General features: G+C 40.1%; 1 protein-coding gene across 5 annotated transcripts in view; it reads right to left on the reverse strand.

The window, feature by feature from the left end:
- DIAPH2 (diaphanous related formin 2) overlaps nucleotides 1-26026 on the reverse strand; it is an 865016-nt gene that overhangs the window by 181867 nt on the left and 657123 nt on the right. For all 5 annotated transcript variants that reach the window (XM_074277738.1, XM_074277737.1, XM_074277736.1 and 2 more), the window contains one exon: nucleotides 24006-24141. In XM_074277738.1, coding sequence (XP_074133839.1) covers nucleotides 24006-24141 — 136 coding nt within the window. The remainder of the gene's footprint in view (nucleotides 1-24005; nucleotides 24142-26026) is intronic.

Here is a 26026-nt window from a genome sequence, read left to right on the forward strand (position 1 = left end):
CTGCAATTTTATGATGGTATATTAGAGTTTTTCAGATGTAGAAAAACAAACCAACTCAGTTCACCTAACACCTAATTACATTTCTCATGCTCTTTGTCATTTTAGTGACTTTCATGTAAGAGAATGTTTGCATGCCTTTTATTAATGTCAGATAATGACTTTTTTTGCCTTTTGATAAAAAAGGAAGGGACCTTTTCCATCCCAAATTCATTTTTTTTTTTAATCTGAACGATTCTGATACTACACAAATTCACTGCACATAAAATTACTATATTACAAATTAGAGTCAGTGACCAGTGAAGCAGATTCTGAGCATTCCAGGAACATATTCATCAGTAAAGTGCATCAGAAATACATTTTATATCAAATTCAACTTTTAAGCAAGACTGAATAATCCCAGAGTTCCTCAGATGACCAAAACAATTTACATAACAATCATGATCAGCAAGAACTATCTAACTATTGGCAAAGGCTGACAAGGGCAATTACAAAGATATTCCAGAGTCTTAACTTGGAAGAAAGTGGAATAAAACCTTAGACATTCTCCTCTTTCCCCCTGAAAATCATTTCAATAAATAAGAAACTGAATAATTGAAGATCACATTGTGTCTAAGGACAGTTGAACTTGCTCACAATCAAGCTTTTTGAATTGAATGACAGGTTAGTGTTTCACTCTGCCTAGATAAGAAATATCTTTGGGTAAACACACCAAGAGTCTTTAACCCCTTTTCTGCCACAGATCCCTCTGACAAGCTAGTGAAGCCTAGAAAGCCCCTCAGGGGGGAAAAAAAAGATCTGAAAAGCACTAAAGACAGGATTAAAAAGGAAGCCAAATGTACTGAAATAGAATTATCGTCCTAATTTAAAAGAGATCCATGGACCTCAACTTAAAAACCCTTCTAATTGACCCTTCTTCTCCAAATGTATTTAGGGAAAAGCCCAGCTAATCATTTCTCTTAGATTTTGTGGTCCAATCATTTCATGACTTCCTCCCTTTGGCATTTCATCAGAACTGATCCCTCAGCACCCTGGAACCTATAGCATGGCCAGCAGAGTCTCTCCTTCTCTGGGCTGGCTGCTCTTCTCATGGGCACAGAAGGTCTGGGATGGGAGTGGTCAATTGTGGTGGTTTCACTGCCACTGAGAGGGAATGTAGTTGCTAAGAGAAATCTTGACAGATCTCCTTTTTTAACCTAATGTCCAAAGGCCATCTAGTTTTCTCCTGAACTCATTTTGGAATGATCTGGTTTTACAAGGTCTCTCTCTAGTCAATCCACTGATAAGGCCTTCTTGTAAATTCATTTTTCCTATCCACTACCCCTTAGTGTTTTATGAGCCAAAGATGCTTATAGTTTACTGTCATGCTTCTCCATATTTTATAAATGAGGTTAGATTATGAACGAGTATTGTTCTTGGCTACATTTTCTCTTCTTGGGCAAAATCATCAATTATGATAGAGCTTTTCAGTGATATCAAACTTCTGAGAAATGAAATTTTATCATTAACAAAAGCAAAAACCTATAATGTCCTGGTGATGAGATACAGCTACCGATCAATTGATTAGCCAACCAAATAAACATTAAAAACATATTAAGTACCTAGTACATTCCAAGCAGGATGGGCGGCACTAGGGTTATAAAGTAATACAGGAAATTATCTCAGACCTCATTTTTTTAGTGGGACACTGCATATATCTACATCTATACACATCCACACATATACATGAAGATAGGATTTAAAAAGCATTTTGCAAGCACACACACATAATATATACAAGGAAATTTGGGGAAGGATGGAGCTAAACAGCTAGGGGGGAAATCAGGAAAGGAGGTGTTTGAGCAAAGTTTTGAAAGAAATAAGGGAATTGTAAAAGACAGTGGTAAGGAGGGAAGGTGCCCTAGGCATAGGAACAATCCCGTGCCAAAGCATAGAGAGGAGACAGAACACTGTGTGCAAATAATACCAAGGCCAGTGTAACTTGACTAGAGAGTATGTAAGGGAAGTGTAACATATGATAATGCTAGAAAGGCAAGCTGGGCCTTGTATGTGAAGAAAGGGTTTAAATGCCAAGCAGAGGACTCTGTATTTGATTCCAAAGGGAATAGGGAGCTACTGCAGGTTTTTGTTTTTTTGTTTTTTGTTTTGTTTTTGAGCAGGGAAATGCCATGGCCAGGGTTGTACTTTAAAAATATTACTTTGATATCTATATGGCAGATGGAACAGAGGAAGAGATGATTATGTCAATAGTCTCAGCAAGAAGCAATGAGGATCCAAACTAACTGACAGCCCTGTTGGGAGAGAGAAGGGAAGAGACACAGTGGAGATAGAACAGAAAAGATTTGGCAACTGACTGGATGTGGGGGTGGGATAAGAAAGAAGAAGAGGTTGAGGATGACTAAGCTTACAAACGAGTGCTTGGCAGACACCCAAGCCAAGCTCCTGTACAGGTGATTCTAAGGTCTCCTGGTCTTCTCTCCCTCAGTCTGCGTCTCCAGCATGGCAAGGGCTGGTAAGCAGAAATAAACATGTACTTTCTGGGACTCTTCCTGAGGAAAGTCAATCTGATTCTCATGCCTTTTCCTTAAGCTAAAGGTAAGAAATGACCAACAGGATGATTTCAGAGAGGCCTGGAGAGACTTACATGAACTGATGCTGAGTGAAATAAGCAGGACCAGGAGATCATTATATACTTCCACAACAATACTATATGATGATCAATTCTGATGGACGTGGCCATTTTCAGCAATGAGAGAACCAAATCAATTCCAATAGAGCAGTAATGAACTGAACCAGCTACACCCAGCAAAAGAACTCTGGGAAATGACTACGAACCACTACATCAAATTCCCAATCCTGCTATTTTTGTTTTCCTTCACAGATTAATTGTACACTATTTCAAAGTCCAATTCTTCTTGTGCAGCAAAACAATTGTTTGGACATGTATACAGATATTATATTTAATTTATACTTTAACATATTTAACATGTATTGGTCTACCTGTCATCTGGGGGAAAGGGTGGGGGGCAAGAGAAGAAAAAGTGGAACAAAAGATTTTGCAATTGTCAATGCTGAGAAATTACCCATGCATATATCTTGTAAGTAAAAAGCTATAATGGAAAGAGAGAGAGAGAGAGAGAGAGAGAGAGAGAGAGAGAGAGAGAGAGAGAGAGAGAGAGAGAGAGAGAGAGAGAGAGAGAGAGAGAGAGAAATTTGTTTCCTGTCCTCACCCCCCACACACACTCTTAATGTGCCACAAATTTCAAAGGTAGATTGCCAATACAAAGGTTTAGTTTGTGCCCATGACATCACAAAATGAGGGGCGAGGGGAAGAATGACTTAGGGGGAGAGGTGAAGAAGGGCTATAAATGATAGTGGGGTGGAGGAGGGGTGCTTTGGGGGCCCCCAAGACTTTTCTAATTCATGTTAATGACAATATTGAACCGACTCAGCCACAATGGCAGATAGGTCTGGTTCCTTAGGAGTAGAGTCTGCACATGAGGGCACACTTTAAAGTCTGCTGGTCTAAGAAGGCTGGGTAGCCTAACAATTGCTGGGAGGCCAGCCAACGACAGCAGATTCTGGACCAGGATTCCTCGAGCAAGTTGACCAGTTTTAAAAAATCTTAGCAAGGGCACAGGGGAGACTATTTCTTACGCCATATTGGAATTCCATAGAGCAAGGCCAGTTAAAGCATCTGTCCGAAGACAGACACTTTTCATTTTCAATTGTTTTCAAACAAAAAGAGATAAATTCACCTTTCAAACTGGATTGTTTAACTGCATCTACAGCTTCTGACATGTAGTGGTGGCAAGACAAGCTCTTCCCACCACTGTATTTCCAAAAAGCTTCAATTGGGCAAAAGAAAATAGTGCAAACGGTTGCTGGACCAAAGAGGGGACCAGAGGGAACACATTTTCCTCTCACATAAGCACTGTTCCAGGAAATCAGATCAGGCCAGACAGCACTATAAGCCTTCGGTTCACAGCTCGGGGTAAGAAAACCATGAAATTTGGCCAAAAGCCCTTCATGTGATCAATATTGCATTTCATAAAATAATAATGGGTTAAGGAGACTGAGGGACCAGAACAAGTACACAGGAAGCTCCCTGAGAGCAACAATTGGATCATCTTTCACTAAAGAGCCCCAGCAACCAGCAGAGCACCTAGAAGACAGCAGGTGCTTAATAAATGCTTGCTGAATAGAAGAACAAAGGGTGTTGTACCATGAAAATGGGATCCAGAAAAACCAAACGCTTAGGGTTTGGAAACTTCTATCATATCTTAAATGGATACAGTTTAGGAATGTGATTTTTTTTTCCAGTATTTCAGATGAATACTCATACGAAAGACACCTCCTAAGATGCCCTTGGGCCACCCCTACATACTACAGAAGACAGAGTACTGCACTGGGAGGCGGGAGTGCTGAATGCAGATTCTCACACACATACAAGTTATGTGACTGGAAAACTTGATTAGTATCTTTCAAGCTCAATGTCCTTGTCTATGAAATGGAGACAGATAGACTTAGTTTTGTTCCCCAGCTCACAATTCCATCAGGAGCAAAATGCTTTGCCAAACTTAATACACTGCAGCATTACATATGTTCTTCCCCCCACTCAGCACGAGGCAAAGATGACTTCAGAATAAGAGCTGAATTAGAATCTCTGCTCTACCACTGCCTGGTGCATAACATTACCCAGGAAGCATAAGGATTAAATGAGTAAATGATGAGGAGTAAATGGCTCCTAAGAGAGTCAGGGCTACAAAGCCTCACTATTATTAGCAACTCTGAATCAAAGTTTTCTCAGACCCAAAGTTTCAATTCATTTTCTTTACTTGAGGGCTTCCCAAAAGCATCCTGAGAGAATCCAGTCTAACTGAACTTCAAAGACAAAGGACTTGCTCACACTGGAGGGCTGTCAAAGGCACTCAGAGCAAAAGATTGTTTTATTTTGAAAGTGGAGATTCAAAGTGTATCTGATACTGCTTTAACACCCCACCTCTTTTGGTCACACACACACGTGTGCATGTATATATACATTTATATAAAATACAGGTTTTAAGGGGGATAATCACGAGAGGTTCTCTCCATGTCAGCTATTATTCTTATGAGCTGCCACAAATGGAGGCGCCTTCCTCAACCACCCAGAAACCACCTGAACCGCCTGACTGAACAGCTTGGTCAAAATGAATATCACAAATTTGATTCATTCCTGTGAGATGGAAGATGACCAGGCCTTCCCATGTACTCTTCTTCTAAGTCCTCCAGCCCCTAGGCATTGTCATGTGACCTAGTGATACAATTAAGGATCCCAGGGCTGAACCAGCTTTATTACAGCTGAAGTTTCTTTCCTGACTGCACCACAAGGTCCCTGAGAGCATGGATTGTCTGGATTTCCCTTAGGCCTCCATCTTAGAACAGTGCTAGGCACACAGTAAATGCTTATCAAGTGCTTTTCTTAATCGGCTCAATCACTCATCTCTTATTATTAGAACTATGGGGAGAAAAAGGACAAGTGGCAAAAGGTCTGACCCTGAGGTAAGGAAGCCAGGCCTTCAGGTCCTGCCTGTCATGAACTAGCTCTGTGACCCTGTGCAACTCCCAGCTTCCTAGCCTCCCATCCTTTAAGACTATATGCTAGAGCTGAGATGGATGCAGATCTCCTTCAGTGGAGGGAGTTTTCACATTGGGAGTTCACCACTGAAATTTCAGGCCTCAATTAAAGTTAACAATTAGCATTATCTAAAAAATAAGCCACGCCAATGATTTTGGAGCTATTCTGATAATGCAGAAGAAATTTGTGTTTCAGATGGTCAGTCAATAGAGAATAGCCACACACGGGGGTGGAGCCAAGATGGCAGAGAAGATACACACAAATTTGTAAGCTCCTTTCTTCCCTCAATACCAACTAGTTAAATCAGCCTCAAAAATAACGCTGGACTAATAAAAACCACAAGGATTAGAAGCACAACTTACCAGCTGAAGAGAATCTGGAATTTCAACAGAAAAGGTCGGTTCCAAGGGGAAGAAAAAAAAGATCAGCACAGACAGTGTTGCATTGGGGCTAGCACACTGTATCAAACGGGCTGGGGAGAGGTCTGGGATCAGAGAAGCCACTGAGATAGAAGAATCTGGCACAGGCTGATAGCTCTTCTCTGCTTATAAAATAGCACATCAGAAGAGAAATCAAAGCCATGTTAAAGCAATAGCCAGAAAATATAATCACTCCAAACTGGAAGTGACCTAACAGATCTCAGTACGATGTGCAGCCGCCTGCTGCTGTCTGGGGATTTTCCTTGGGGCAGTTAAGAACCTGAACAGCGGGGACACAGCTCGGGGCAGCCTCTAATCCACATAGTGTGGGGCTCAGCCTGAGGCAGTGGAATTCTCCCTGTAGCGAAATTCCAGCAGCAGTGGAACTCCCATAACAGTAGAACCTTCACAACAGGGACTATGCTTGCCAGGCAGAGATTTCCAGTTTGAGCTCAGGGGCTTATCATGTCAGCTGCTAATATCCATGGCCCCACAGGAGGCTTTGGCTGGGGTTTGTGACGCTTTTACTGTTCAGCCTCTAGTTTTAGGGCAGTTGCTAGGCCACACAGCGAGGGTCCTTCACTGGGCACTCTTTGCAGCGCATCCGTGCTAACCATCTCTAAGTCACTCCCGGGGGGGGGAGGGGGGAAGATGGGGGACTCTCTCCCAGAGCTCTCTCTTAGTCCAGACACAGGAGGCAATCTATCCCCGTCTGGGAGGAAGCTGATAAATTTCCTACCCAAAGGGGGCAGACCCCACACAGAGTGTTAACAATGAGTAAGAAGCTGAAGAGAATGATTGACACCTTCTATACAGAGAAAGAGCGGGTATCCAACCCCAAGGAGGCTAACAGCAGACAGTCTCCAGATAACACCCTAAAGGGGAACAATACCTGCCCCCCATCACATAACTCTCTCCTAGAAGAGACTAATAAAAAGTTAAGAGAGTTTGAAGAAAAATGGGAAAAGGAAAGAGAAGCTATGATAGAGAATAACAACGTCCTGAAATTTGAGTTGGAAAAAATAAAGAATTCACAGGAGGTGCAGGGAAACAGAATTTGTAAATTAGAAAAGGTTAAAAAAAATCACAGTAAAGTAGGATTTCTGAATTGGAAAAGATAAAAAAAAATTCCAAGAAAGTAGGATTTGTGATTTGGAAAAAGAAAATAAATCACCTAAAAAAAAAAAATTAGTGAAATGGAAAAAAAATACAACAGAGCAAAATAATTCATTCAAAAACTCAATTGGACATATACAAAAAGAGCTAAAAAATGTGAATGAAGAAAATAACTCATTAAAAATCAGGACTGAGAATAGGCACATGATAAGTGCTTACTATGTGCCAGGCACTTCCCAGATGACATATCCTAATCTGAGGCCATGCTTTTCACTGGCAAAATAAGACATTTTAAACTTCAACTAAATTAGCTTGTCCTTCCTATTAAACACGTGAGAGCTTGTTTGCTTTTGAGGGGACTCGATAAAAACAGGAAACGCAGAGGAGGAAAGCAAATGCTCCTTGGGGATAGCAGAGGCCTCCAGACCACAGTTCTGGGAACTACTCTTCCTTGATCCCAAAGATGGGAAGCCACCAAGATCATTAACAACAGCAACAACAAGTATAAGGGCAGTTAACATTTGGATAGCACCTATTATATTCCAAGCCCTTTGCCAAATGCTTTAAAAATATCAGATTTGATCCTGGCAACAGCCCTGGGAGGTATGTGTTCTTATTATCCCTATTTTCACAGATGATGAAACTGAGGCAAACAGTGTTAGGTGATTTGCCCAAGGTCACACAGCTACTAAGTGTCTGGGGCCATACCTGATCTCAGAAAGATGAGCCTTCCTAACTCTAGGCCCAGCTCTCACTATATGGCCCCTAGCTCAATCAAACAGGTCTGTCAGCTGACAGACTCTTGAGTGAATTATGTAGCTCTGTCTTGTACACACAGTGGGCACTTAGGAAATACCGTGGGAAAACAGTAAAAGGTTGACTTGCCTTCAGCAGTAGGCAAAAATCTTCAGCACACAAGAGATCCTTAATTCTTTTCTTAAGCCACCCAGGAGACTCAAGGCTTCAATGGGGGAACAAACAATTTCCAAATTTAAAAAACAAAACAAAACAAAACAAAACAAAACAAAAAAAAAACAAGTCATTAAAGATTGTTGGGTAAAAGTACAGTTTGTTGCTACTGCAAATATGTTTGCTGTAATTACTGACATGAATTTAAATGGATTTGACTGAGGCTATACTGGAGCTAAATTAATTGCAGCGTTGATGCATAGCAGCTGTTCTTCATATTACACTTTTCTGCAACTGGAATATGAATATCAAAATATGAAAACAAAGCAAGTTTCTAATAAATGAACAGGCCTCCTTTGGTGCTGGTTCTGATTGCACATGCGACATCCATTACATCCCCGAGTCTGAGCTTGGTAGTACTGAATAAGAACCAAGCTATGTCAAAGCAGTGACTACCCCACCAAGACTCCTTTGTGACTACCACGCTTACTTAGCCACTTCTTCAGGACAAGGCAAACATGCATTCTTTTCTCAGATCCAATTCCAAGCCAGGCCTGATCCAGAGGTGGCTCTGAGGCCACTCAACACTAAGGAATTGAAGGAAAGGTCAGGCAGGTAGGAGACCCAGGAGACAGCAGTGTCATGGAAACCCAGAGAGAAGAAAGGATCCAGAAGGATGAGGGGATTGCCAGTGTCTGAGGCTTCAGAGAGGCCAAGAAGAACAAGGATGGAGAGAAGGCCATTGGATTTGGTAAAGGGATCACAGGGCATTTTGGAGAGGGTAGGTTCAGTTGAATGATAAGAGTTTAGAAGAAAAGGAGAGGAGAGGAGAGGAGACAAGACAAGAAGCCCTATTAAGGAGTTCAGCCATGAAAGGGAGGAGACATGGGATGATAGTGGGGACGGTCAGACCAAGTGAGATTTCTTTTTAAGAATACCAGAGACATGCCCATGTCTCTGAGTTTGTAAGCAGCAAGGAAGGAATGAGCAGACAGGGAGAGAATAAAGATAAGACAGAGGGAGAAGAGTTGGGGCAATGTGCTGGATAAGTAAGGGGGAGAATGGATAAAAGGTACATATAGAGGATATGGCCTTGGCAAAGAGAAGGGCTACCTCTCCATGCAATACTGGCATAGAAGATGAGATAATAGACGGATAATGACGAATCCTCTGTTTCAAAACTCTGTGCTGCTGCTACACCATTAGGTGGTAATGCAGCTAAAGGTAAGCTTGGGAAGAGTCTGCAGAGGACTGAGATTGGGGGATGGAGAGTGACGGATGGCATCAGAACACCAGACTGCCTAAATTTTGGACACCCAGTGACAAATTTATTTTGATCTCTGCATTTTTCCCTACCGAGCATTCTCTTCCTTTTCATCTCTAAATCCTGATTTTCCTAGCTTTCTTCAAGTCTCAGTTAAAATGCTTTTTTTTCCCACATGCCACTCCTCCTAACCTCCTAACCTTACCTCCAAGATCGTCTCCAAGTTCTACTGTTGGCTCTCCTATTAAAAGGTGAATTCCTTCAGTTCCAAAAGACTCATGATAGAAAATCCCATCTACATCCTGAGAAACAACTACAGAATCTGAGTGCAGATTGATGCATACAATTTTCACTTTTTGTTTTTTCTTTCTCGTGGTTTTCTCCTTGGGTTCTGATTCTTCTTCTTTCAGTATATGACTAATATGTAAATATGATTTTACATGTTTTACATATCAGACTGCTAATCATCTTGGGATGGGGAAGGGAGGGAAAAAAATCAGAACTCAAAATCTTATAAAAGTGATTGTTTAAAAGTATCTTTATGTGTAAAGAGGAAAAAAGAATATGAGCTCCTTCAGAGTAAAAGTCAAGTTTTTGCCTTTCTTGGTAACGCTGGCACTAAGCACAGCGATTGGCACGTGGTGAGTGCTTAACAAATTTCTATTGACTGACCAAGAAAGATAAAAGCAACCCTCAGTCCAGCATGATTTCCCTGTTTTCAAAGAAAACAGTAATTAAATCAAGTAAAAGGTACCAAAGCTAACAAAAGTCTGTTTGGGGACCACCCATAAGTGCTGAATTAATTGTTAATACTTGTCGAGTATTATCACAGTCCAATTTCCAGTGAGGACATATATGAGTGGAAAGAGTGAACCAACTCCGAGTTGACCTTGTCACAATGAGTACAGATGGGGGAACATCATCCCTAAATGAAAGGAGAGTTGAGAAGTGAGGGGCAACATGGTAGCATTGCAGAAAGCACCTTGGGTGTGGAATCTGGACACCTGGACACCCTCAGATACTTAGTAACCATGGCACTGAATCTCTCTCAGCCCAACCCGAGTGGAGAACAGAAATGACGGCTGCCAGGATGGTCATAAAGAAAGGTTTGACAAGCCTTAAAATAGCTGAGTGACTGGTGTTTCTACTGTGCCTCTGCTTCACAGGCTGTGTCAGGAGACAAGCAGAAAGCACTTGGTGTCAATATATGATGAAAGGTAATGAGAAAGAAACATTATTTCATGGGACAGTTAGTCATGTCACTTTGCAGTTAGAGTTCATGATGAGAGTACGTGAAAAGACCACCATGAAGATATCCCAACATGTGGCATGGTGAAAGAAAAAGGTAAAGAAATTATAGTGAGAACTCAAGACTATGCAAATGAAATCAATGCAGATGTTGGTACTCGGTGCAAAGATGGCCACGGAAACAAAAAGATGTTAGAGCATCTCGCCAAGGACGATGAAATGAAAGAGGCCAAAGCCTTGTCCACTGACAAGAAATTTCATGGCTGCAAATCATGAACACTTTCTTCATGAAAAAAGTCTGAGGGAGTTTGCTCACCAAGACTTCTCAAAACCAATGACTAAAGAATAATCAATTAGGTAATAAATGTCTAGTTACTAATGTAGCAATTACTATATAATCAGCTGTTTGTGTGTAACCAGACGATCAACATGTTAGATCAAAAGTCAAAAGCAACATTAAATTAGGGAAAAACCCATAAAGGTTGGAAGCCTGCTTGTGATGACAATTTAAAAAGGTGATGGTAAACAAGAGGGGGAAGGAAATGGCTGCATTAATTTTGACTATATCCATTTTTAGAGATGCTTACCTGAGGTAAAGTAGTCACCACAAAATAAAAAAGCTGAAAAGACTGCCAAATTGCTTGAACCAGCAAACCATTTCCTCATCAACTGGGGATACATAATGCTTAAAAGGAACCCCAACTTCAAGCTCTGTTATGAAGCCACTGGTACGTTAAAACACAGGCTAAATGACAGCATGCATAGCAGTTAAGAGGAAAGAAAAACCCTCAGAAAACTTGACACAGATGCCACACAAGTCATAACACCCCAAGACCACTTGTAGATAACTCCTTAATGGCAGACAACAAATAGAGATGAAAGAAAACAGGTCTGCCAATATTCTCAATTATTTATTCTGATTATAAAGAGTAGAATCTACAACCTAAATTCCTAATGTGAGAAAGTGGCTAAAGAATGACAACCAAAGAAAGCATCCGTGCCCCAGTAAGCATGTACAAAAACATTCTGCGCTCTGAGAAATGCATTTGTAAAGGGATTCTGGAATTGATTTGCTCAAGATCTCTTCATGAAAGAAAGATTCCAAACAAAGGGGAGACCCCTAAGAAGAGGCAAGCACTTTCAATCTCCATTACTCCTTTACCAGGTCTATCTGTGGTGAAATCATGAGAAGTAAATAGGTGGCCTTTCACAGGTGGCTTTCTACAGCTCAATCTATTTTCACAGTTCACATAGAGGACAGAAAATAGGAGATACAAACACGGAGATAACTATTCAACAATCTGCTGAGGATCACCACCAACTGGGCAAAACCAAGGGAATATATACAGCTATGGTATTTGCCAGTGGTCTAGAAGTTGGCCAATTATATCACAAATGGAAGGAGAACTGTGAATGAATTCTCCATTTTCCAAAATGTCAGCATACACCTCTTGGGCATGTTTACTGAGCCCAATCAATAAGGACTTATTAAGTACCTACTATGTGGCTAGAAAATAGATTTCCAAGTTCAAAGAATTAATTCATGAGCATGTAATTAAATAAAAAATAGATGGGAAGGGAGGGCACAGAGCAGCTGGAAGACTCCAGAAAGACTTCATGCTGGAGATGAGGAGAGGGCATTCCATTAATCCCTGTGGAAGAGACAGAGATGGGAGGTGGAGGGTCTGAAATGAGGAGCAATAAGATGGACTGTAGCTGGCAGAAGGGGAAGAAGTGTCTGATAAGCCTGAAAGCATAGGTTGGGATCAGGTAAGTTTATGCTTTATCTTAGACAACAGAAATGTCTGGGAGTTTATACAGGGGATGATAAAAGTCTATGTTCACTTAAGGACTATTATTTTGGCACCAGTATGGAGAGAAGAGACTGGAAACAGAGAGCAGTCAAGAAGCTGTTGCAATTATCCAGGAGACAGTGCATGAGGGCTAACCAAAGGTGAGAATTGTGTGAATAAAGAAGAGTTTGATGAAGCTCATTTGCACAACCATGAGAAGGTTGACAGTGAATCTCTCCAACTGGTTTTGCTCAAATTCCAGGTCCCAAACCAGCCTGGGTGAGATGCCTTTATTCTTTGATAACAGGTCATCATATACAAGTGAGACCCAAAGAGGTTCAATTATTTGCCAAAATATTTTGTCACCCAGGTAATAAGTGACAAAGCCTGGATTCAAACTCAAGTCTTCTGATGGCAATCCAATGTACTGCTTTTAACCACACTGAAGTGACTACAAAGAGACTGAAGTATGGACCAATCTTAGGTTAGGGAATATCCTTATGTTCCCGATTAACATTTTCATCGAGGACAGTCGGGTTCTTTTATCATAAACATGGCACATCCTAATGTTACCGAAAGGAGATATATTTACCTACAGCATTTAAGTAATTGTTCCCTAGCCCCCCAAAATAAATCTACAAAGTACCTTATTTTGCTGACATCTGAAACAGTCCAACTAAAATTATTACTGTCTGCTAGGTTTATTTTTAAAAAAATAACAAACTGAAAAATTTCCCCTTTATAAAGAGCTCCAGAAAAGTAAGAAGGTGATTCATTTTGAACAGAGTTGCATTGCAGAAAAGCAGCAGGCTAGTTTAGGGCAAGAGATAGGGAGCCAGCGAAGGTGACCACGGTCCTCTTCCTGGATTGCCTTAAGTTGAGATCCTTGCCTTACTAAGGGCATGAATTCTTCATTAATAGTTCTGAGCTGCATGCTAGCATTTGTAGGACTTTCCTGAAAGATCCTCCCATAAAGGGTATGAAAAGAATCAACAGTGAGTATGTTATTTGAATGTCCTTTAGGTTAATGTCATTAGGGGTTTTTTGGAATCTATGCTGCTAGTCTAGACTAGGCCAGAAAGTGGGAAGAATTCTGCAACCAACCGAGTTCCTATACTGGTGATTGAGTTATGTTTTAATATGCATTGAATTAGTCCATGCATAATTTTTTGGTTGAGATTTCTTTTTTAAAGGCAGACAATTTAGAAATGTGAAATAGGTATCAAATATTTGAGTGAAGCCTCATTCAGATTCTTCCCAGGTCCACTGGTCAAAACTGTTAATATGATTTCAAAAGATGGATTCATTAATAAGTCTGACTAAGACAGCTCATTCTTTATCCTCACGCTAGTAGTAAAAAGGTGATTCTAATTGCCATGGTAATCAGATATAATGAAGAGCAAAACTGTTCCTGATTAAATAACATTTGCATCAGAATTAAAGTTAGAGTTTGCAGTTCTAGAAAGCTTGTTTTTCAAGTATCACTTTTATATTTTAATGTACTTGAAAAAAAAAAGCTTCCTGGTTAATTTCTCAACTTTTTCTAAGCAGAAAGAGAACATTTGTATCCTTTGGAAGACTGCTTAATTTAAGCACATAATCAATTTATTATTCAAAACATAATCTAGCACTAATATCTGTCTGCCCAGGTTGCATGTACCTTCGGATTCTAATGTTTATTGTGCAACAAGAAAATGATATTCACACACATGTATTGTACCTAGACTATATTGTAACACATGTAAAATGTATGGTATTGCCTGTCGTCGGGGGGAGGGAATAGAGGGAGGGGGGGTAATTTGGAAAAATGAATACAAGGGATAATATTATAAAAAAAATATATATATATAAAATAAAAAAAAAACATAATCAATTTCTTCACCTTCTTCTTGGAGTGGTCCTAAAATTAATTTTCATATATCCAGCAATCCAAAAATTGTGGTTCATACCTAATACTTTGCAGAAGTTATGCAAAGTAAGTCTGAAAGCTGTTGGTCTCAGGATCCTTTACACTTCCAAAAGTTTCTGAACTTGTGTTTATGTTGGGCATATCTATCAATACTGTATTAAAAGTCAAAAAGTTTTGATATTATTATGAACAGAGTTTCAGCCCTTTGAAGGAATCTTCCAGGCCCCCTTCACGTCCCCAGACTATCATGCATCACAAACCTAGAAAGCAGTGGATAGAAAGCTAGCTTTAGAACCGAGACCAGCTTCGTTCACGCGCTGTCTATGACAGAGATGCCGCATGAGCTTAAATAAGATTTTTAATCATACATTCCTAAACATACAGGCAACACTCTGGGACCAAGTTGCACAGAAGCTATCGACCTGTGTCACAAGATGAAGTTCATCACTGGAAACTCTACATCTCTGAGGTCAGGTTCAGTATCTCCCCCTAACCACTATAACCCCATACACATTTTTCCCACATTTATTTTTAAATGTGATGATTCAACAACATACATCAAAATGCTGGATCTGAAGTCGCCCTTCAAAGCATTCCACAAACATATTCAGGTTCTCACACACACGATGGGTAGACAAATCATTGACTGATAAAGAAATCATAATTTTGCAATCCTCACATGCAGTTATGTGACCCCATATGGGATTGTGAACCACAGTTTAAGGAGTTGGGGACTAAATCAACAAGTATTTACTATGTGCTAGTCCCAGAGCTAAATGAAGGGTTGCAAAGACAAAAATCAGTCTTTGCTCTCAAGGAACTTTTATTCTATTAGGGGATACCTGCAAATACATGGAGATGGAAGGGTCCCTGGGAAGGGCTATAGCAGCTGAAGGAGCTGTAAGAGTTCACCTGAAGAAGGTGGTCCTCTTTTTAGAAGGAGGCGAAGGAGGGATCCTGAAAAAAGCTAGGGAGTTATTCAGTAGAAAGATGAGGAAGGAGAGCATCCCATGCATAAAAACCAGCACAAAAATTGAGGCGAGAACCAGAAAAAGTAGTGGCCCAGCCAGAAGGCAACATTTTAGGGATGAGCCATAGAAACTCCAAGGAGGATAGTCAGTCCTCCTCCATAAGTTGGTGAGAGTATTTAGAGGGGACTGGTAGGAGTATTTTGATAGGAAGGGCAAAAGGCAAGTGGCCAGGGATGGACTGTGTTCTGCAACGCTTAATGGAGCACTCAATAACTTATACTCTAGGAGAGGTGTCTGAAGCCCTGAGAGGGTAGGGACTTATCCAAGGTCACACAGCCAGCACATTTCAGTAGCAGAAAGTGAACCCAGGCCATTATGACTCCAAGGCTATTCTTGTCTCCAGTAAGAAGGGGTATGTATGTATGTATGTATGTATGAGAGAGAGAGAGAGAGAGAGAGAGAGAGAGAGAGAGAGAGAGAGAGAGAGAGAGAGAATGTGTGTGTAAATGTTTACAATATTGATGCTTAAGGACTCTCCTGATCGTTATCTAAGCTACAATGTGTAGCTTAAATAAATATATGTATATATCTTCTCTGCCTTCTGTCGTCTTATCTTCAGATTCAGACCAATCAAAGAAAGCTGGGCACAGTTTACCTCTCTTGTATCATCAACATTATAAATGTTTAAAGTCATAGAATACCACAAAATTTTTTTTTGGGGGGGAAGAGACCTTCTGAGGCTTCGCTGTAATGTGAAGGTGAACTGAGTTTCTTGAAGCCTCACTATACTAACTAACGGTGTGGTCTCTGGCAGTTACTCCCATGCTGATGGACTATTTTGTGGCTACTCTGTGTTGGAGCCTTCCAAGATCACCACAGTCAAACACATTGTGCCTTAACCCCAACATAGTGATGCTATTTTGGTGCCCATTGAGAATGAAGTGTCACAATCAGTCTGGGCACTGAAACATTTCAGCAAGAATAACATGTTTAAACAGTCATCTAAGTACCAAAGTACTGGAACAGTAGATGCCCATCAATTAGGGAATAATCAAACAAGACACTGTATGTAAATGTCATGGAAAATTATTTAATAGTAAAAAGAATAATAAATATTAAGAACATAGAGAAATCTGGAAAGACTTAAGTGGACTGATAAGTATAATCAAGAGAATTAAAGAAAATCACCAGCCCCAATGACAACAATGTAAAATGAAACACCAAAAATGGCATCTGGACGTTGTGTCCAAGGACCAAAGTTGGCCCTGAAGAAGACAGAGAATGCAATTTCACAGTTTCATACTATATTTCTCAAAATGGGAGGGCATCTCAGAAGCCATGTACATCGAGTCCAGCCCTTTGATTTTACAGATAAGACTGAGGCTTATATAAGTTCAGTGACCTGCACAGGTTCATATGGATCATCATTAATTCCCCCCTTTTATATCTTATATTCTTTTAATTTTTTCATGAGAGAACAGTGCGGTAAATCTCCATTCATCAGAGATGTGGGTTTATAGTCACTAAATTTTCCTGAGACTCAGTTTCTTCATTTATAAAATGGGAGTAATGATATCTACAAGGTTGTTGTAAGGCTCGACTAGGAAACCATAATAATTTGTAAAAACACTCTTTTTAAATGGCAGTGATTGTTTCTTATTATTAATAAGCATTTGTGATACAATCATTGCCTCTACTTTTTGATTGCTTATTCTCTCTTGAAAAAAAAATACATTTGAAAGCCTTTCTTTGTATTTACTGGGGAATATAATTCCCTAGTAGTATAGTTTCAATGTTATTGTTACTTAATCCTGAGCTCAGTTATCAAACCTAGGTGATAAAAATAAGCATGATTTTGCTTTTCACAATTATTGCTATGATAATTACATTCCAAAACGTTCTCCGCTGATGAATGTGTATAATTTTACATGCCGGGCCAATATATCTTACCATCCTTACTTTTAGCTCTCTGGGATCCTGACAGTGAGTGGTTGTCTAAGATTACATCGTAGTAAGAAAGAGAACTGTTCTGACTGTTGGCTACTTCCCCAAAGTGACTTAGCTTTTGTTTTTAACCTATAGGATGCTTTTCCCTACTGTTTGCCTTACAGTAAAGATTCTTGTCTTGGAGGAGAAGTAGTGGACCAAATGTAGGAAGTGACAGAGGAAAAGTCAGGCAACTTGAGTTCAGATCCCATCTCTGCTAGTTACTATTCATGTGACCTTGGGTAAACGCTCCTGTAAACTAAGGGAGGCAAGGATGGATTTAGACTAAAGGTCACTGGCATCCCTTGCAACTCCTATCTATGAATCAGAAAGATGGCCAAAATATTATTACGAGGTTCAATGGGGGTTGACAAAGTCATTGAGAAGCAAGAGCATTGGCTTTCAAAATGCATGAATAAAACAGAATAAATTACACACTGGCTTTGATCGTTACCACTACCTTTTGGGGCTTCTCTATCATTAATATTATAGCTTTCTTGTGATAGATACTGGGGTCTTTTATTAAAAAGCAAAGGACCATGGGTAGCACTTCAGGAAGAAAAGAATAATGCCATTATTTACAGCTCAAGAGCCTGACATTTGTAAATGCCCGAATCAAGAGAGTAAACTGTGCCCAGCTTTCTTTGATTGGTCTGAATCGGAAGATAAGACGACAGAAGGCAGAGAAGAGAAATCTGATTTGAAAATTTGCCTTTCTTGCTTGGGGCCCTGAGATGAACATGGGCTAAAAGCTGCTATTTTCATAGCTATCCAGAGGCTTCAATCATTTTAGAAAAGGCAGTTAGCCACATCTTGGCATATTAAAAACTGTGTGTGTGTGTGTGTGTGTGTGTGTGTGTGTGTGTGTGTGTGTGTGTGTGTGTGTGTGTGTGTGTATCTCAGACTAGGCTTTCTGTTTCTCTGTAACATAAGTCCAGGGCTGGCCATATCTGCAGAACAACTGTGGAGGGCTGTTCCACCCTCTGGTCATGAGGTTTAATTGGGGAGTAAAACAGAATTTTTGCTTTGAGGATTGCAAAGCCCAATGTTCTGTCAAGGACACAAACTCAATTTTAAAAGCCCATGGAATCAGCAGAGTTACTGTCTGGTTTAACAAGAAAATAAGTAGAATGATTAAAAAAAGTATGAAAATCACTTTCACAATCATTAATGATGAGAGCAGGAACCTGAAACTTTTTGATCCATTTGTCATCTTTTTCCAGGGCAAAGGAGTCAGATGTTTGTAGCACTTATGGCATGAAAACAATCCTGAGGTCTGCCCACATCACTACTAGGTTGTCAACACCTCTCAGAGCCCACAGAGCATTTGAAGCTATTCCCAATCTTGGTCCAGAGCCTGCCTTTCCAGTTTAACCTCTATTTCCTGGTCATTCCACCATGGTCAACCAGACCAGCTTGCTCATCCCCAAACCCGTTTTCTCCATCTATTTACATGCTTTTCACTAGGCTGGACTCCCTCCTAACCACCAAGCTTCCTCTAATACTTAGCTCTCAGCCTCCCCACTGCTCATCCTGCTGCAGCTTGCATTCAGTACACAGTAAACACTTAATAGATGCTTATGGACCAAATGATTATACTGACTTTGTATTAAATTCCTATTTACTTAGTGTATAATTCATTCCCCCCAAACAGAACAGAAGTTCTTTGAGGATAAATCTGCAGCACTGTTGTCCCCGCATCCTCAGGGCCCAGCACATATTTGGCACGTGATAAATGTGGAATGAATAAATGAATGACATCCTGTACAAAGGAAGTTCTGAAGCCGCTTTTTTCTTCTCGACCCCATAAGAGGCCTTCAAGAGCCATGTTTCAAAACTGATGAAACCCACACTATACACTGAAAGCTCACAGTGATGTCTTCTGGTACGAGAGAAGCTGGGCCACATTTTGGTCAGCATGAAAGCTGCTAGTGACCAACTGGGGTCATGGCATGCAAGTGTGTGCACATGAAGTCAAGTACTTGTCTTCACTAGGATCTGGATTCCTCACTCCAGAAGGTGGAAGGAGGGAGGAGCATTATTTTTAAGACTTCCCTGGATTGTAATCTATGTATATCTATAAAAAATATGTAACTCTATGTATAGAATTAGTTATTAATAGCTCTTTAGCTTGTCTTCCACTCCCTTTTTTACCTTTCTCATCTTCTTGCTGGTTCCAAACCAACTAGATCTCATCTAGTGAGGACCTCCTTTCATTTCCATCATCTTCACTATGGAACCACCACACTGGGTTGTAAGTAGGAGGCTCAACTGCCAGATCACCTGCCCCAACCTGAGAGCTCTGGAAAGAAACTGGCAGATTTCTTAACTGGGTAGAAAAGATAAGCTAAAGATAAATGGTGATGATTTTATGGGTGTGAATAATCTACTTCCCTGTGCAGATCTCCCCACAATACGAGAGCCAGAAGCAGTTTAAGTCAGCCAGTGCTCAGGCAGATCCTTTTGAGAGGTCATGGCTCTCTGGGTCCCTGAATAATGGCAAAGGTCTCTGAGTCTCCAACTGGCAAAGCTGAGGCTCAAGGCTCAATCATTTTCTCCTTCCCCTATTTTTCCACGTCATAATATTCATTAAGTCCTTTTAGCCAAGCAGGCCTGTCCCACACTGCTCTTCGTCAGGACACAGTGCCAGGCTGTGTGCTTCCTAAATGTAAAGTTCTGTTGTCTCTAAATTGTGATCCTTCTCTGGGGGCAGATCTCTGGGGGAGCTTCTGGGGAGGCAGCCTTAGTTTTAGTTCCTATGCCAGTAATCCCCAAAATGCAGCCAGGAGTTAAAGTTCAGATCCTATATTGTGTCCTTCAAAGTCTTGATTCTTTTCCTGTCAGAATGTCTCCAGCCAGCTTTAATCTCTAGCTCCCTCGGAATCCAAAGCCTCTAGCCAGCACGAAGGTAGACGTGGGAATGAAATCTTGACTCTGAATCTCTTAGAGTGTAGGAATCAGACTCTGCCTCTGAGAGTGTGGGAAGTCTTCTCCTTGACCCAATCCAGACTGACTCCTTCCAGACTGACCCTCCCACTGAGTCTTGGCTCCTTTTATCTTCCCAGAGAATGGGCTTGTGGGAACTCCTTAAGGGACCAATGAGCTAACTCCTTTTAAAGGTATAAACTCCTTTCAGAAGTCTAAAGGTATAAATTCCTTTTAAAGGTGTGAACTCTGAACTAGAGAATTGTTAAGTATCAGACAATGGACTTAGCACCTAGTAAAATCCTAACACCTAATGATCAGGAAACTATCAAGGAAACATCCATTCATACCAGGGAGCTCTCATATCTCTAAATAAAGAATGCCACAGCACCTTAATCAAAAGCAAGTATAGCTTCTACCCCTCCTTACACCCCCCTACCACCTACCCACACATGAAGGAAAATAATCTGCTTTAGGCATTTATCCACTCAGATGCCCAATTTGATCTCCTGCTGTTTCAACGCCTTCTTCACTGGTCGCTACAGAGAGAACACATCACTGCCATCCTGGAACAGAGAGGGCAGGCCTGATTCTCTACTTGGTTCCATCCAAATGCAAGTAGACTCCCCCTTTTTCCCAATTAATTTCTCTAACTCAGAATTAACTTCACACAAGCCCAAACTCTCCTTTTCCTGTTCCTACTCTGAGCTATCTCATGTGCATCCATCTTTGTAGCTGCCTTGCTATGCCCTTTTTCCATTGGGTCTTTAGGAAGGAAGTCCCATTCTGATCTGAACCAACTTCCCTTTAGCTTATACATGTTCCTTTTCCCACTCTCTCCAAAGTCTTATGTGCACAGAAATTCACGCTTCCCCCGGAAGACGATTGCCACAGTCATTTTGCTAGCATGGGATGCTCCTTTCGACCGCTTTCTCCTCTACAGGATTTCATCTTTTCTCTTGGTTCTCTCCTTCCTTTCTGTCCACTGCTCAGTCTCCTTGACCAGCTCTACATCCTAATGGGCCCTCTTTCCCTTCTCTTCTTTAAAGCATCTCACTTGCTGATTTCATTGGCTTCCACAGGCTTAATGATCATCTCCACGCATATGGCTTCTAGACCTCTGGATCCAGACCCAGTTTTCCTCCTAGTCTCCAGTCCTTCATCAGCAGCCACATAGTACATATCTCATCATGCATGTCTCCTAGATATCTCCCTTGACATGTCGCAAAAAGAACTCATTAGCTTTCCCTCTCAAAATCCTGCATTCTCCCCAAATCCCTGTTACCATTAAGGGCATGTCATCCTTACAACCTCAGCTTTATGCTTGACTCATTCTAACTCCACCATGACTACTTGATCAACCCCAGGGGTTCCCATTCTTTTTAGAATCCAACGTAAGCTCTTAGGGTCAGTGTTTAAATTTCTTCCAGCTTGTTTCAAACCTATCTTCTCAATTTGATTTTAAATTACTCCCCTCTCCACACTCTAGGATTGGGCCAGACTAATCTTCTTGATTCTCTTCAACCCAAACATTCCACAATCCTGTCTCCACAACTTGACACAAGCTGTGCCACGTGCCTCGAATATACTGCCATCTTACCTGTGGCTCTTTGAATCCTTCCTTCCTTCAAGGCTTAACTGAAGTAGTGCTATACATATAGGATTCTCCTGGCTACTAATGTCTACCCCATTTCTAAAATAACTATTTTAAATTTGAATGTATTTTGTACATACTTAATCATGTATATGTTGTCTCCCCTGAGAGAATGAAAGCTCTTCTTGAAGCTAAGCAATGAGGGAATAAAGGGCTGTTTTTCTTTTACATCCTCAGTATCCATTATGGTATTTGCCACATAGTAGGCTGTGAAAATGCCTGCCAGGGTTCTATTTGCACTTTCCCAAATGATTGAGGTAAGTCTAGGTCATCTCTTTTTTATTATAGCTTTTTAGTTACAAAACATGTGCATGGGTAATTTTTCAGCATTGACTCTTGCAAAACCTTCTGTTTCAACTTTTCTCTTCCTTCCCTCCACCCCTTCCCCCAGATGGCAGGTTGACCAATACATGTTAAATATGCTAAAATATATGTTAAATACATATCCATACAGTTATTTTGCTGCACAAAAAGAATCGGACTCTGAAAAGTCTAGATCATTTCTTAAAAACCAAGGAAACTGGCTCCATAGCTTGACTGGACCAAAGGGTTAAGATGTAAGCCTTCTACATTGTGACACTGCCTACTGGGGGTCAAAGGCCACTTCTTAGGTCCTTGAGGACATGAAAATGCCTGAGTCAGGTCTTCTAGCCTTACTGAAGTCCCAAAGACACCAATCAGTACATTCTGCCCTACCACTGCCCTGCTGATCCAGATTCCTATCTGGAGAAGAAGGGAGCTGTATGTATCCAAGCTAAGTGTTATTTCTTTGGTGATTTCCCCCATGTCATGGTTAAGTAAACGTTTAGTTAATTGTTGATGGGCCTATTAGTATTGCATTTCGTTCTTCAGGATTAGAGCTGAACTACCACGGGATAAGCCTGAGTCGGGCCCAGCCTACTATGCAGGTGATTAATAAATGTTTGTTGAATGATGGATACAGTGGGCATTTAGGACAAGACTAAGTAAATGACTTGTTCCTCACTATCTTTTCCACATCTTTCCTCTGCAGTCATCACTTAGCAAGCTTTTATCCTTTGAGGTTCCATGGAAATGGTCAGGCTTTAGACTTCATCTTCACTTCAAACTGTGAGACTTCTATAGCATTCCACACTAGGTGATCTCCTAAATCAAAACTCGAAGGATACATGTTGAGTTCCCAGATGTGCAACAAAAATAATAATATAATAAAAAATGCTAATAAAAACTAACATTTATGTAATGCTTACTATGTGCCAGGTCCTATGCTAAGTACTTTACAATTATTATCTCATTTCATCCTCACAATATCCTGGGAGGAAGATGCTATTATTATTGCCATTTTACAGATGAGAAAGCTAAAGCAAACAAGTGTTAAATGACTTGTCCAGTGTAACACAGCTAGTCACAGGCTGTATTAGAACTTGGATCTTGTGATTCCAAGTTCAGTGCTCTCTCTCTACTCGACTACCTAGCTGTCTACAATTCAGCATACTTTGTGGGTGCACACTCCTAAAACTAAAGTGTGCGCCCCCCTTCAACAGTCAGCCACTTGATAAAATTCTGTCAAATAAAAATGCATTTACTGAAATGCGACAGTGTTTATAACTCCTCCCCTACCTTTCTAACCCAAATATGCACAGCATCAGTGGGAACAGTGGACACATACTGGAAATATATTGGAAGATACAATGTCAAACGAGCCAATGTTACCCCCACTGAGCACCTTCTCTACCTTTTACTCAACAACTATTACAGACTGATGAAGCAAGTGAATAAACCAATTACAAACTTCAGTTGCTGTAGAATCAACAAGACATGGTTTGTACTAGAAACAGGAAGGCAGGGAGATTGAAGAGCCAAGGAGGCCACTGAGATTTTGAGGCTATGTGGCTGAGAGAATGGTGACACTCAAGGATAATAGGTAAGTTTGGAAGAGGAAAGGGTATGGCAGGGAAAGATAAGGAGCACTTCTTACACAGGTTGAGGATGGTTGTAGAATTCCAGTTGGAAATCTCCATTAGGCATCTAGGGATGTGAGACTAGAGCTCAGGAAAGAGAACAGGGCTGCAGAAAACTGGAAAATGGGCATATTCTACTATTTAAACAGAAAACTACTTAGCCAGCAATGTGGCAGTGACAAACTTACAAAAGCCATCCCTGAACTCAGATTGTCCCTGGATACATCCAGATACTTGCGCCTTCATGAAGCCCATACCTTTGTTCGTCTCCATCAGCTGTTTCTTCTTTTTCTGACGTTCCAGCTTTTCTTGCTCAGCTTTCTCTTTGGCAAGCTTAGCTCTTTTACTCTTCTCCTCCATTTCTCTTCTCTTGTTGTTTTCCTTCACCGCTTCCTGCATTACAAAATATAAAACAAAATGTTTTATGATGGAGGAACTTTACTTATGATGAAAAACCAAAGATTTGGAGGGACTGACGATTTTAAAAATCATGTTTACATACATACAGGGGACATAAAGGGGAGGGACTTCAACTGCCCGGAGACAAATTTGTGTTCTTTGCAGAAAAAAATAATGGAATAATTTATCTCAAGACTATATCTCCTTAAGTATAAAATGTGAGAAGCAACCCAAACTTCATATGGTATTTCTTGAGTACACAAATATTAGAAAAACAAATGATGCAAGTATTACTTCTTGACAGACTAACATTTAGATTATGTTTTAATAAACATAAAATGAAGATTTACCATAATCAACTTGGCTAATAATTCATTATTTCATCACATACCTAATTGCTTTTTTTGTAAATATACACTTATTAATCTAGAGAATATAGCATCTGTAATATCATTACAGTGACGAAATATCTGAGATTACCACACTGCCGTAGCAGGTTTAGACAGATCATTAGAAATGTAGAAAACTTTTTTTGCTCCTGGGCCAGAAAGAATCAGTAACTTCCAAGATAAGAGGGGACCATATTTCAAGAAGCTATCATTTGTTCTGGAAAGACATTGAAAGCTTATGAGAGGATTAGACTGTTCTATTAGCTCATTTGAGAGGCTAACTTGAAATGGCCAGAAATGGTAGTAAGGTTCCTTTCACATCATACAGGGTTCTAAAAACAACAACAACAACAGTAACAATAAAGCTTGTATTGATAATGATAGTTTTATATCATCTACATAGACCTATCCTTTATAACAAAGAAGAAAAAAAAGTAAAAATGTTTAGGAAAATTAAAGAACACAATGAAAAAAATCTGACATTATATGCAGTGTTCTATATCCATAATCCTTCACTTCTACAGAGCAGAAAGAAAAATACCCTCTCATATTTGTTTTTCAGGGGACCTAGCTTGGTCATTAAATTTCTCTTTAAGTACATAATAATGCTTTCTCATTCATCCATACATTGAGTACATTGTGTTTTTGTCCCTGCTGCTTCTCCTTACTTCCCTTGGCTTCAGTGCATTCAAACCTCATACGTTTGTCTATGTTTATCATATTCTTTGTTTCTTACAGCAAATTGATATTTCATTATATCAGCATACCACCATTTCTTTAGCCAATCCTCCAACAAAAGGGATGAGATTTGTTTCTTTTTACTGTGACAAAAATTGATGCCAATCAATATAAGGATAAACGTGAAGCCTTTCTATTACTTACCTTCAAGATTTCACCTAACACTGATCTCTGGATAATTTTAATCACTTTTTAATAATAATTCCAAATCAATTCTTAAAATCATTGGACAAACTCACAGTTCCATCAATAACCCATGTTACTAACAATCTCTTCAATTTTAACTCTTTTCATCTTTTATTGCATTTGTCAATTTGCTGTATATGAAATGAAAGCTGAGAATTGTTTTGGTTTGCATTAATGATATAGAGCATTATTTTATCAGAATGATTATAGTTTGTAATTCCTTTGAGAACTATTTGTCTTTATTCTTTGATTACTGTCCTATTTGATATGACCTTTGGTCTTATTTATTTCATCGGCTGCCTATATATGTTGTCTATTAGACCCTTAGCTAAGATATTTGAGTCAGGTTTTTCTTTTTGACTAGTTGATATCTTCTTTTTTAAAAAATTCTACTTTCATTAATTCTGTCCATGCGAAATGTTTTTAGTTTCATGTAATCTTTTATCTTTTGAGACTTCTTCTGCCATTAGTTGCTTCAGAGTTCATCCCCTAGTTATAGCTGTAAAAGGTATCTTTCCAGAGCTACAAGCATTGCGACTGCTTTTTAGAAAAGAATAGCTTGGAGA

Source organism: Sminthopsis crassicaudata, chromosome X (assembly GCF_048593235.1).
Source record: "Sminthopsis crassicaudata isolate SCR6 chromosome X, ASM4859323v1, whole genome shotgun sequence".
Classification (NCBI taxonomy): Eukaryota; Metazoa; Chordata; class Mammalia; order Dasyuromorphia; family Dasyuridae; genus Sminthopsis; species Sminthopsis crassicaudata.